This window comes from Podarcis melisellensis, assembly GCF_964234715.1.
Source record: "Podarcis melisellensis genome assembly, chromosome: 3".
NCBI lineage: Eukaryota > Metazoa > Chordata > Lepidosauria > Squamata > Lacertidae > Podarcis > Podarcis melisellensis.
In genome coordinates, this window is record NC_138530.1 from 36684307 (window position 1) to 36696967 (window position 12661).

Sequence of the window (12661 nt, forward strand, 5' to 3'; positions counted from 1 at the left end):
AGTGGTGCCTCGCAAGGCGGAAAACTCGCTAGACGAAAGAGTTTTCCGTTTTGGAGGTGCTTCGCACAACAAATTTCCTATGGGCTTGCTTCGCAAGACGAAAATGTCTTGCGAGTTCCTGCGGGGGTTTTTTCCTCCCCCCCTTTTTCTAAGCCGCTTATCCGCTAAGCCGATAAGATGCTAAAAGCAGCTAATAGCGCTAATCCGCTAATCCGTCAATGGGCTTGCTTCGCAAGACGAAAAAACCGCTAGACGAAGAGACTCGCAGAACGGATTATTTTCGTCTTGCGAGGCACCACTGTACATGATACCACATGACCTAAAGGTAGCATTGTTTTATTATTTTTAAAAATCTGGTTCATGAAACTGATTCAGAGATAAGTGGCTAATCTACTCACTGCTGCCAGGTTATGCAGAGAATGTAATTGGGCGGTAGGGCAAGAACCAATACAGCTCCTTTAATCTCAGATTGGTTATTCATAGATGAACTGTTGCAATTATGATTAAATGACCTGACTATGAAAGGATGCATGCTGGATGTAGACTGGACAAGGTAACTGTTAGGTGGATTTGTGGCTGGTTAACTCGTCAAACCCAAAGAGTGCTCACTAATGGTTCCTCGTCATCCTGGAAAAAAGTGACAAGTGGGGTGAAGTACTGAAGGTTCAAGAAATTTACAGATGACACCAAACTAACACAGGTATAGTTTCATGATCAAGGAAAGTAATAGTTCCACTCTATTCTTCCTTGGTCGGACCACAACCTGAGTACCGTGTCCAGTTCTGGGTGCTACAGTTTAAGAAGGATACTGACAAGCTGGAACGCAGGAGGAGGGTCACCCAGATGATCAAGGGTCTGGAAACCAAGCCTTATGAGGAACAGTTGAGAGAACTGACTATGTTTAGCCTGGTACAGAGGAGACAGGGGAGATGTGGCAATCATCCTCATATATATAAAGGGCTGTCACATGGAAGATGGAGCAAGCTGGTTTTCTCCTGTTCTGGAGGCTAGGACCTGAACCAATGGATTCAAGTTACAATAAAAGAGATTCCAACTAAACATCAGAAAGAACTTTCTGACAGTAAGAGCTGTTTGACAGTGGACCACACTCCCACAAGAGGTGGTGGATTCTCCTTCCTTGGAGGTTTTTAAGCAGAGGTTGGATTGACTGTTTGTCATTTAGAAGAGTTTGGATTTGATATCCCGCTTTATCACTACCCGAAGGAGTCTCAAAGCAGCTAACGTTCTCCTTTCCCTTCCTCCCCCACAACAAACACTCTGTGAGGTGAGTGGGGCTGAGAGACTTCAGAGAAGTGTGACTGGCCCAAGGTCACCCAGCAGCTGCATGTGGAGGAGCAGAGACACGAACCCGGTTCCCCAGATTACGAATCTACCGCTCTTTACCACTACACCACACTGACTCTTTACAGGTATGTTCTAGTTGAGATTCCTGCCTTGCAGAGGATTGGACCAGATGACCCTCGGGGTCCCTTCCAACTCACAATTCTATGAAATACATTTATTGAAAAGTGGGCATTACTCTGGAATAGCAAGTTTCAGGAGGCTCTGCTTATGTATGTTGTCTTGCATGCTGCTAAACTGATTTGTGTTTTTTTGTTTTGTATACACTGTGTGTGTTGCAAAATATCTAAACATCATGAAACACACAGTTGGATAAACCAAGAACTTTAACAACATCCCACTATTTATACTTTCAAAACCAAACCAAATGAGAACACAAAGAAAAGGGTGCTCTGTAATAAAAGCACTTATAACTGCAAAGTCTAAAATGCAATCTAACCTTCTAAGTCTCCAGCCTCTCAAAGCATTCTAAAAAAGGACAATAGTAAATATAAACATTTCCTCCACTATAATAGGGTTGCCATATTTTGAAGAGCAAAAAAAGAGGACGCTATGACGGTCATTCAAAGCAAATAAATGCAATCTGTCTCAAATTTTACCCCTGAAAGAGAAGATGTATCCTGGAAAAAGAGGACACATGGTAACCCTATGTGGCTTATTGTTCAACATAATCTTCAATGTGTATTGATTATTTCATACATATGATTCAGTCAAAATACATTTAAAACATTTAAGTAGCCATGCAGAAAATTGGTGTCACAGTATAAACTAGAATCAACACGGTATAAGCTAGAATGATACAAATAAGAAAAATTAGCAGACACTGTCCTTATTTTTCCTAATTCAATCTAGTAGCAAGCAATTGGATGCTTTATGAAATTATTGATCAGGTTCAGGATGGGGGGGGGGGGAGAGATATGAAAGAAGCACAGGAAGTCCTGTTTTTTAAGCACTGCCTTCTGTTTCCAGAGCTGTTAGCAAACATTGCTGGCATGACCACAAATGCTAGGAACGTTAAAATAAAGCAGCAAGATTATTACCAAAGTTTTGCATTTGCGACTGAGCTCTGTGTTAAGCATCACTATTATAATAATCACATTTCAAGAATTCCAAAGGTTAATGGATAATTTATCACAGAGACTTCATAATAGTTTGACAAGCAGATATTAAGAATGTGCCTGATATATGTGATACATTTCTTGCCTGGTCAGTCCCAATTTTGCAATGTATATAACTACCAGGCAGATAGCCTTTTCATGGCAAAAGCCACTTGAACTACAATTGGTTGGCAAAATCATAGTGCGGTTAATAGAGATTTGGTTTGCTGGTCTTCATACACTCCCTTGGAAATGAGTATTGTGAAATGCTCAGCTGAGCACTCTCTTCCACAAAGAATCCTATTATTTTCTCTCTGAAAGTAAAGGCATAGCTAGAGCATGCCACGTACTCTACAAGAAAGGCTATCATTGTGGCCCACATGAGAGCAGCTTCATCCATGCCCCTTTGCATGCTTCTTAAAAGAAGACCATCCTCACTACTGATGGGTGGTAGAGTAGCAAGCCTAGCAGAAGAAGATCCTAACAGAAGTATAAAAACGATGGCTATGTTGTTGTCTTAAAGATGCATCTGAGTTTAGCAGCAAAAAAGAGAAAAGAAAGTAGATCAAATGGTTAGTACTTATTTTACTGCAAAAGACAATGCTACCCCTGCTCCTGCTTCAATTTCATTTATCCTAGGGCACTCAAGCAGAGAAATGCACTTTTTCATTAAAAACGGTGGCGGGTGGGGAGGGAGGAGAGACTCACTTACCCCAGCCAACGAAAAGGTAGAGCCGAAAGATTCTCTGCTCAGAAAAAACAGATAATGCTAGCAGCGTATACAAGTACATTCCCTCCACCAACAGCCAATAGTAGTTGGCAATCACACAATACTGCATCATCACAAAGACCAAGCGACAACTAAGTGACTCCTGAAACAGAACAGAGAAATTAGCAAATACAGGATGCATTGTGAAAGACAATTAAGCAAAAGCAGGAGTGCATGTGACACGACAGATACCAGATTCCCCCAGCCAGTACTTGGCTAGAAACGGCATTTAAAAAAAACCTTCTGAGAGTGTCAATTGTATTTTGAACAAAAAAGAACAAATTCAACAGAATAGCTTTTCCACCACATCCCCTAAGTATGTGTGAACATATACCTATGTATCTGTCTATGAAAAGCTTATTCAGAGGGTCAGAGGCCCCTGTTAAACATGGCAGGATGGGCTGGTGAGGAAGTCATCTAAAATTAGACAGAGGCACCTTGTTCAAGTGGAAGCCCACCTGTATAAGAGACCTCTGCTCAGTTTGGGCAATTTCCTCTTTTCTCGTTGCATGCCCCATCCCACACTATCCAAGATAGTCTCTCCAACTCTTCAGAGAGGCTTTCAGGGAGTGCAGGAGGCAGGCAAGTCCCCTTTGGCAACCTTCCTACTGTTTGAGTCTCTCAGGATCCAAGCCATTTCTCACAGCTACCAATCAGTGTAAAAGCAGGGATGGTCAGTCCTCACAAAATCAGGGAACAGAGACGACTGAATTCCCACTTTTTGGGGTGACACAGTTCAAATATCAAACCAAAGTGGAATTGTTTACCAAGTATAATAATGGGAGAACTGTTCAGGAATCCCAGACCTTCTGCTTTGGGAAAACTTTGGTATCTTTCCCTACGTAGTCTTTGGTTTTTTGAGGTAATATTTCTAGATGTTTGTTGGGATATTGGAATAGTAACTAAAGAGACATAGTTCAACAGACACTTGTCAGAAAAAGAATTGGTCGCTTCCTTCTCATCTCAGGGAAAGAAAATGACAAATAAAATGGAGCAAAGAGGAAAGGTTTTATACAACAAGAGCACCAAGGGAGACTTCAACTGCATCAGAAAAATCATTCACAACTGAAATTGTGACAGTTGGAAGACTAGCACTGAGAGCAAACCTCTAGAAGCGTGCAAATCTAACAAGACAACCCAGGGCACCTTTCCCTTCAAATGAAATACAAATATATTGAGTCACAGGATCACTGATACTAAAGGTGTTTTGGCCTCATCCCCCTACCTGATAAGAGAATAAACTCTCCCACTGCTGTTCACGAGGGGCTGTCCTATACATCCAAGTTATCACGGAGTCTTTAATGAAGATGGATATAGCACGGAGAATAAATGAGGTGAAAAGGTTCAAGTGAATGTAGTTCCTGGTGCAGTGCAGATGCCTGAAAAATAATCATGATGTTTAAGTTACTCAAACGTGTAGGCTGTAACAATTGTCAAACAGGGCAACAAGGGGACTCCGCTCAAAACTGAAGTGGGCAAATGAGTCACTTGGCATATAATTCAGGAAGAGCTGCAGGGATTTCTTCTTATGTTGAAGGCGAAGGAAAACTTATAATGCTTTCACCCCGAAAAGCTCCAAACCACATTTAGACTAAAAAGATGTGTAGAAGTAGAGAACTATTTTGAATTTTTACTAAAGTGGTCACAGGAGAGGGATTTAAAGAACAGAGTTTTTTATACATCTTCAAATCTCTTTAGATAAAGAAATGCATTTCGTGAGGCATGCCTTAGCTTTCTGTGTACTGGGAAAATCTGCAGGGGGCTGTGGCAGAAGCATCGGCTTCCATCAAGAGAAGTTCTGATATTTACTACCTATTGTTTGAAAAGCAAGATAAGCCTCGATACCGATATGCCACTTAAGAACTATATGGACTGTTGTGGGAGCATGATTTCCCCTCTAGGCTCACAATAAGTAACAATGAACATTCATTATGAATCTCAGTCATGCTCTAGGAGAACAGAAATCACAACCTGTCAAAAAGAAAAAAGTTCAACTCAGTAGCTAGAACCCAGTATCAATGTAACAGCAATCCTTTATTCAAGAATCTCAAACATTTCTTCTCCCTTGCCTTTCTGCCACCTAATAACAAACCCCATCTGAAAAGATATGTGCAGTAGAGCAAGGCAGTTTTGTCCCTCCATCGAAATAAAAATGCTCTGTCTATGATACAAAGCAAAATGTTCCTCCACAATAGTTCAGCCATATCTGAGTTAATAGTAATTTCAGAGTTTACATCTGTTATAGCATCAAACTAATACCTCTTCGGGGGAGGGGGCAGGAGAGTTTATGTCTCTTTATTAAGCACAAATATCAGCTGCTTCTGATGTACAGCACACCAAGAACAAGCGATAGCCCAGTATGGTTCTGACTGATGAAGGCAAAATATTATCACTACTGGTTATATAACACAGTGAACTTGGGCACTCTCTTCTTGCACTGCAGTTTCCCCACTATATGTATGTAATAGTTTACAACAAACTCTTTAAACTCTTCCACCGTTTATGTGAAGCTCACCTTTATGCTGCCTTTGACTTCCCATTTTATTGCATTTAAAGGTTTGAGGTTTTTGAAATTTTGCAACAGGCACCATTAGTGCATACAAGTACTAGTCAAATGCTATTTACAATTTGGAGTTCATGCCTCTTTGTAGGCATATCAAGGTTACCTGAATCCCAGGAGGATGCCAGTGGCTATGACAAGGGCCGAGAAGGAAAGAGCATATCCAGTGGTGTAGATGGCAGAAAGGAATAGCATGTGGCCTTCTGGTGAGTCCTAAAAGAAGATAACATAAGAACACAATGGAATGATATAGTTATTGGACGAACCCAGCTTCCTCAAAAGCCTCTAAGATGAGCAGATGGTCAACTCAAGGCATAGTTGAGTGAATAAACAGAACCGCAAAGCCAACAATCTTATACAAAAACATAAGTAGTACAGATCACAAACATCAAGTCCAATATATCAGGAATCCCAAAACCATTGGATTTTTTTTGTTCAGGACGATGTGCCCTGGGAGCATAACTTATCCTGAAAGCTTAAAAACTCATTACATGAAAATAATAAAATGAAACTCAAACCCAAATATGGAAGTCTGCTATTGAGCCTAATTTGGCCCTTATATTTTGTATCTTGATACTGGAGTGGTGTTTTGTCCTCTGTACAAACCGAGTGCTGCCTCCTCTCACACAGGAAAGGGGAAATTCTCCAGGACCACATGAGCTGGTGGTATATGAGATATGCCACCCAAATGTCTTCTGAGTGATTTGGATTGTGTGGAGGGGTGTTGCTGTTTTTAAAGGGAAGACTAATTTGGAAAAGGAAAGAAGAATTCAGAACAGAAGGGAGAGCAGTAACTACATGCGTCAGCCAACTTTAAATTAATAACCAATGCATGGAGTTAGTTTGAAATTACAAAGGGCATAAACTTAAGACAGGAGCAGCAGAACTATAGGTGAAATTCATAAGTCACTGGCAGAACCTCCATTTATTTTAATGAGCTCTGCCTGGACCAATTGTTAGTCTGTGACCATTCCTCTGAGCTTCAATCTTTCCAGTTGGATTTCTTGCTCAAGGACAGCTACAGCCAAGCCACATGATGACCTTCACCCTACCCAAATCTAAAGGTTGTTCTGAGTTCTATTTTTATCTATGGCTCTAAACAGTGTGAGAATAAGTTGGTGGGGTTGTCGAAAATTGAAAATAAAAATCAGTATTCACATTTCAGGACACAACACAGTATTCAGGGTTTCTAAATCATTACCCCCCAAAGCACTCTATTTTATGGAAATGAGACAGGTGCCAAACGACCAAGCACTGTCGTTAAGCATCTGTCTTGTTGGCAGCTTTCTACACAACTGTGAAATAATCTTTTAAACAGCCAATGGAGACAAAAAATGTCCCTGCATGTGGTTTGTAATACAGCAATTCAGCTTCTCCGAACATCATCTTCAGCTATGTCACAGGCATTCAAAAGAATGAGAAAATAGATGGGGAAGCAAGCTTGGGGATTTCCTGCATTTTAATTAACCTCACTTCAAACTTGCAGAATTTCTCTCCTGCCCTGTTCTCTATTTGTATTCTTCCCACTTCTGCTGAATAATCGTAACATGGCAATGTAGACCGCAGTCGGTAACATGTGACCCTTAGTCAAATTTCATGCTGGCTGGAAGAGCCCAGAGGGAGAGGTGGACAGGAAGGTAGTGGGGGGGAGAGAGAATGGGAGTTTAAACATTTGGAGAACTGGAGGGAGGAGGAGGGACAAAAGCCCTTCAGACCTGCAGTACCTGCAGTAGAAATGGCTTAGCTCTCCCCCAGCAGCCCAATGCATGGGGAGAAAGAGAGAAGGGAATGTCAGAAAGAAAGAAAAGTGACCCTTATAATGTTTGTTTCTGGCCTCCAGCAGATTATCCCTGAGAGCATGCAGCTCACCCCTACAGTAAACAATTTTAGCCAAAAGCTGATGTAGCATGATGTCTAAAATGAGCTTGCAAATCACCACTACCAATCTCACTTTTGTTGTGGAGGATCACAAGGTGGTTCTAAGCAACCCTCCATCTCTTAACCTCAGCCCAATCTAACCTTCCCTCCAGAGAGTTGCTGTGAAGATTACTGTGCTGCAAACTCTAAAGAGTTATATTTATGTTCAATAGTAATTATGGTAGTCTGACTTCCACCGGACTGCCCCCAATTAATTTCATGTGATGAGTAACATTTACACAGCTTTGCATTCAGCTTTCTAAAGTCTTAAGTTTCCAACAAATTGCTTGCAAGTCCTTTGGCTTGTTGCAAAACTTTGTGGGGCAACACAGACTACATCAGAAACCTCTGAGCACTGAAATCCTTTGGTTTAAGGCAGGAGTCAGCAAACTTTTTCAGCAGGGGGCTGATCCATTGTCCCTCACACCTTGTGGGGGGCCAGACTATATTTTTGTTTGGGAGGGTGAATGAATTCCTATGCCCCACAAATAACCCAGAGATGCATTTTAAATAAAAGGACACATTCTACTCATGTAAAAACACACTGATTTCTGGACCGTCTGCAGGCTGGATTTAGAAGGCGATTGGGCCGGATCCAGGCCCCAGGCCTTAGTTTGCCTACCCATGGTTTAAGCTGATGCGTGTTCACAGAGTTCCTCCAAACAAGTCCACGTGGTTATTAAAATAGTCTAAGTCAGTACAGCCCAGCCAAAGGCAATGTAAATGAAAATACAAAACTGCTAAAAAGATGAGTTTTGCAACCCCATCCATTTCCCATTGCCTTTCACAAGTATCTTGTAAAGGGAGAACCCACTAGAAATTGTACCACATTGTCAGTGTATTTTCTTGTTTTCTCCCCCCTATGGTCACACATGCAAGCAATTTCCTTCAACATTTGCAGCTTCTATACTGGTTGCAATAATTAGTATCAGTCCCAATAAACATTGGGACCAAAGAATGCCATGCCCATGCTACTTGTTTCAATTCCACTGAAGTTTTGAAACAATCTGAATTTGAGCGACCAGCAGCAGGTAGCATGCTTTATTACCTAACAGAAAACTTACATCTAAAAAACATCACTACCATTACTACTGCTGTAACAGTCTCTGGAGATAGAGGATGTGGCATACAGGCTAGTGATTATTCCAGCAAAATCTTAGGCACTTACTTCATCAGTAGCCATACACTCAGATATGTTCCTCCATGGAATGGTGGAATTTTCCTCAAGCAGCCACGTGCCCTCCAGTGTGCAGAAGCGGTAAACTTGCCCTATCCAAGACCAGAAAGCGCATAATGATGGAAGATGACATAAATCAAAAGCAAAATCTAACCCATTATTAGTATCAACCAGCAGAAAGTGTGGTACTTCCCCCTGACAGCTTTCAGTAATGTATACTTAACCATAGTACTGACGTAGAAGCAGTTCAAGCGCTTCTAAGACATTTTAGGATTCTCATGTTACATATCTGTATCATGTTACATATCTCATGTTACATCTCATGTTACAAAAATGTAACATGAAACCATGGCTTGTTTAGGTAAACTATGGTTTCTTTTAATGGCTCGGTTTTCACAAACATATATCTTGGCTTATCAAGCTGAGATATGAACAAGCCTTGTGTCTGTTGTGCCTCATCTCTCCTCCCTTCTTAGAGATTCAAGTGGACTTATTAAGCTGGGTCCTGAATAGATGGGAAACAAAAGCAGACAAGCACTGGTTGTCTGTTATACATGTAGATGGTCAAACAATGATATGGTTCTTAACAATGGTTTGCACAAACCATGGATTTGCTTTACATCTGAACCCAGCCTCTGTGGCTTCAAGTTTAATGAATTTTGACACTGATTGTTTTTCTACTAGAAAAGCGAACCAAGTTCATTGTACATTTTTCAGAAAATTGGCAAGTGACAACTCCATGGATCTGATCTCTGTAACTTGAGAGTGAACCTATTTCCTGAACCACATGGCTTTTCTCTTAGAATAATTTACATCCCACTTGATAGAAATTAGCATTTGGTTGGCATCCATGTCAGTAAATAAGTTACAGTCTAAATGATCTGGTGCCTACTGTTCTCTATGGACAATGAACAAGGCACACTCAGAAGCCAATAGGTAACCAAAAGATACTAAAGTTTGTTGCTGCCATAGTAAACACAGAAATAATCTCAGATAATTTACTTAAGAAAACTTAAGAGTTTACTTTTTAAAAGTGGCAGTACCAGAATTTGAAGTTCATTTATTTTTATTTATAAAAATATTTATATACCACTATTCATAAAAAACTGTTAATGTTTCTCCCAGTTGAAATCCCCCTTTGGCCAGGAATATGCAAGTTTTGCATTCATACAAGCCCAGACATTCCACAGAAGCTTCAGAAATCTGAATCAGTAAATCAAAATGTTTATCTAGATTGACTGAACCACAAATGAAAGGACTCCTTCCATTCATGGAAGGCACTAGGATCCAGCAATGACTCCTCACTAGAGGAAGAAGTAATCTTCCCCAATTCCCCTGTGCAATTCCTGTGGCCCCCAACCCCTTGGAGAAAAAAAATCACCTCCTCAGGAACTCTGCTAAGTGCAACTCTGGTTCCAGCCAATAATAATTCATTTGATACTATTTTCTATGCTATGACTACGTCTTTATTTTAAAATACACATTTCTTTAGCTTGTATTTAAATACATTTTACATTTGTGCAAAACACCTAAAAACAATTGTTTTTTGCTTTAAAACGAATGCCCTGAATTTCACCAGTCACCAGAGTCTTCTGTGTTTTGTGGGGAGGGGACAGAAACCTCCCGCCAGTCTGCCAAACTCATGCTGAGTTGGTTTTGGCATGTCAAAAGTGGCCAGGATTTAACAAGACGGGAGTTATCTAGAACACAGGAATTCAAAAGGCATGTCTGAATGCTGTATTAGGTTGCAATGGCAAGGATGTGTTTCATAAGGTGCAACAAAGACAAAAAAAACAACGTCGCACACAGGTCATAGAGTTCTACAAAGTGACACAGCGTATACTTGTCTTTATGAAAGTGCTTTTAAAGGTGAGACAATGTGCTGCACCAGCTTTGTGCTGCTTTGATCAAAACAGCTTTATGTTAATGTCCAACTGCCATCACCTTGCTTCTTCATGTGGGATCTTATTTTTCCATGGAAGTTGCCTCGAACTGGAAGAAATCAATAAGCATTTAAAGCTTACACAAAAGAGACCAATATTCTAAAAATGATGCTGTAAAGCTGCACAATTAGGCCAGGGCTTTGATTTATTTCACATTCTGTGTAAGATGCTTTCACACAAAAAGTTAGTTTCTTAGAAGCAATAGCCTTAATAGAGCCTGTTTGCTTGAATTCCATGTCAATTACACCTTATTAGTATTAAATGTTTAAAGATATGGATTGGTGCCCAGAATCCAAACAGTCCCTGTTTGCTGATAAAAGACTGAAAGGGGAGGCCAATAGTTAGAACTGGAGTTAATGTCATCATTTATCTTGTTCTTGGATGAGCTTGTAAATCAAATCAAATACTACATCTGGCAAAACACTTTTAGATATAGGAAATATGTTATCACATGCCAGGAGGCTCACAAATATTTCATTAGCTAGCTCACTTATGCTGGAAATAAAAAAACAAATTAAATGCTTCCCCCTTTAAAACAACCAACCTGATCTGCATTTTACTACAGCTGTGTGTCAGGAATGGTGGAAGATTAGTCACCCAATTGTCCTTTGGAATAAATTGCCACATAATTTATCTTTGAAACAAATTACATCATGTCCTAGCCTATCACATTTTACCCAGACAGGGAAAGACAAGCTGAGGGAGAGGAGGCAGAGAGTAGAGTTTCCCCTCAGTGCGCTCTGCACACGTGTTGAGCATTGTAAGTTGTCCCAAATTTAATAACTCTTCTTAATTCTCGACAGGGGAAATGTTCTGGAAAAGGTAACAGTTTTTTTCCAGAAGGCAGTGGTGAATCTGCTGTTTATGAGTAATAGCCAAATTATTTGCTGTGGTAGATTGACTTGCTGCTCCTTGACAGAGTGGTTTGCCCTTTGATGGCAAAAGATAATATATCCTAGCACAAGACTTTGTTCTTTGAACAGTTCCACTCAACCAGCACAACCTAAATTTATCAATCACACAGGCAGCACATCAGCTTTCAGCAACCTTTGTTTCGTGGGCAAAGCAAGTTTCTATTCATAAAAACTTGTAGTCTGTCTCCCCATGGAGAACAACAAAAATAGTCTACAACTACCTTTTATTTCTACCCTTAGTTCCCTTTGCACAACGATGGCAGAATAATTTATTAAAAGTCCTCTAAAAATGATCTTGAAAATAATACGAAGCACTTTAGAACACACCTGTACCAATGTGAAAGAAGCCAGCTTCTATAGGTAAATACTAAGCACAGTAGTGTTCATCTCAAATTTCTTCTATAGGCATGGAAAAAGTATTGAAGCTGAACAGTCATTTCTGAGTTAGGTATAATGCACAATGATAATATTCAACGTGGAACTCAGTATCAAACTTTTATTCAAGTGAATCTGACTCCTGTTGTCACACAAGACCTATGCCATGGCATCTCTGTTAGTGCAATATTTCATGGATACAGTATTTTTTCCATTATGGAAATAAACCATTATTTTGTGTTGCTATACTGCTGTGGAACTTCTGTAAAGGTACCATTATACATGCCCCATATACAAGCAGGAAGACATTTCAGAGGTTTCAGTCTGTACCTTTGATTGGATTCCTTTAAATTACGTCACTGCAAATATATTACATTTTAGTGCTATACATACAGGCTGAGAATAAGATGGGGCATTAGCTCCAAAAGATATTGATTCCCATCAGATTTCTAGGGGAACCCCAGCACTTTAGCATTTGGATCTTCACAGACCGCAAGTCACCAGCACCAGTTGTCTACTGTTCTTTTATACTGCCAGATCTGCACAC

At 40.3% G+C, this 12661-nt stretch overlaps 1 protein-coding gene across 2 annotated transcripts in view; it reads right to left on the reverse strand.

Moving 5' to 3' along the window:
* GLP1R (glucagon like peptide 1 receptor) overlaps positions 1–12661 on the reverse strand; it is a 103878-nt gene that overhangs the window by 39488 nt on the left and 51729 nt on the right. The window contains exons 4-8 of one of the 2 annotated variants that reach the window (XM_081904182.1): positions 10827–10874; positions 8874–8974; positions 5895–6001; positions 4454–4607; positions 3172–3331 (exon numbers count right to left, since the gene is read on the reverse strand). In XM_081904182.1, the coding sequence (XP_081760308.1) occupies positions 3172–3331; positions 4454–4607; positions 5895–6001; positions 8874–8974; positions 10827–10874 (570 nt within the window). The remainder of the gene's footprint in view (positions 1–3171; positions 3332–4453; positions 4608–5894; positions 6002–8873; positions 8975–10826; positions 10875–12661) is intronic. The other variant, XM_081904183.1, reaches the window with a different exon arrangement.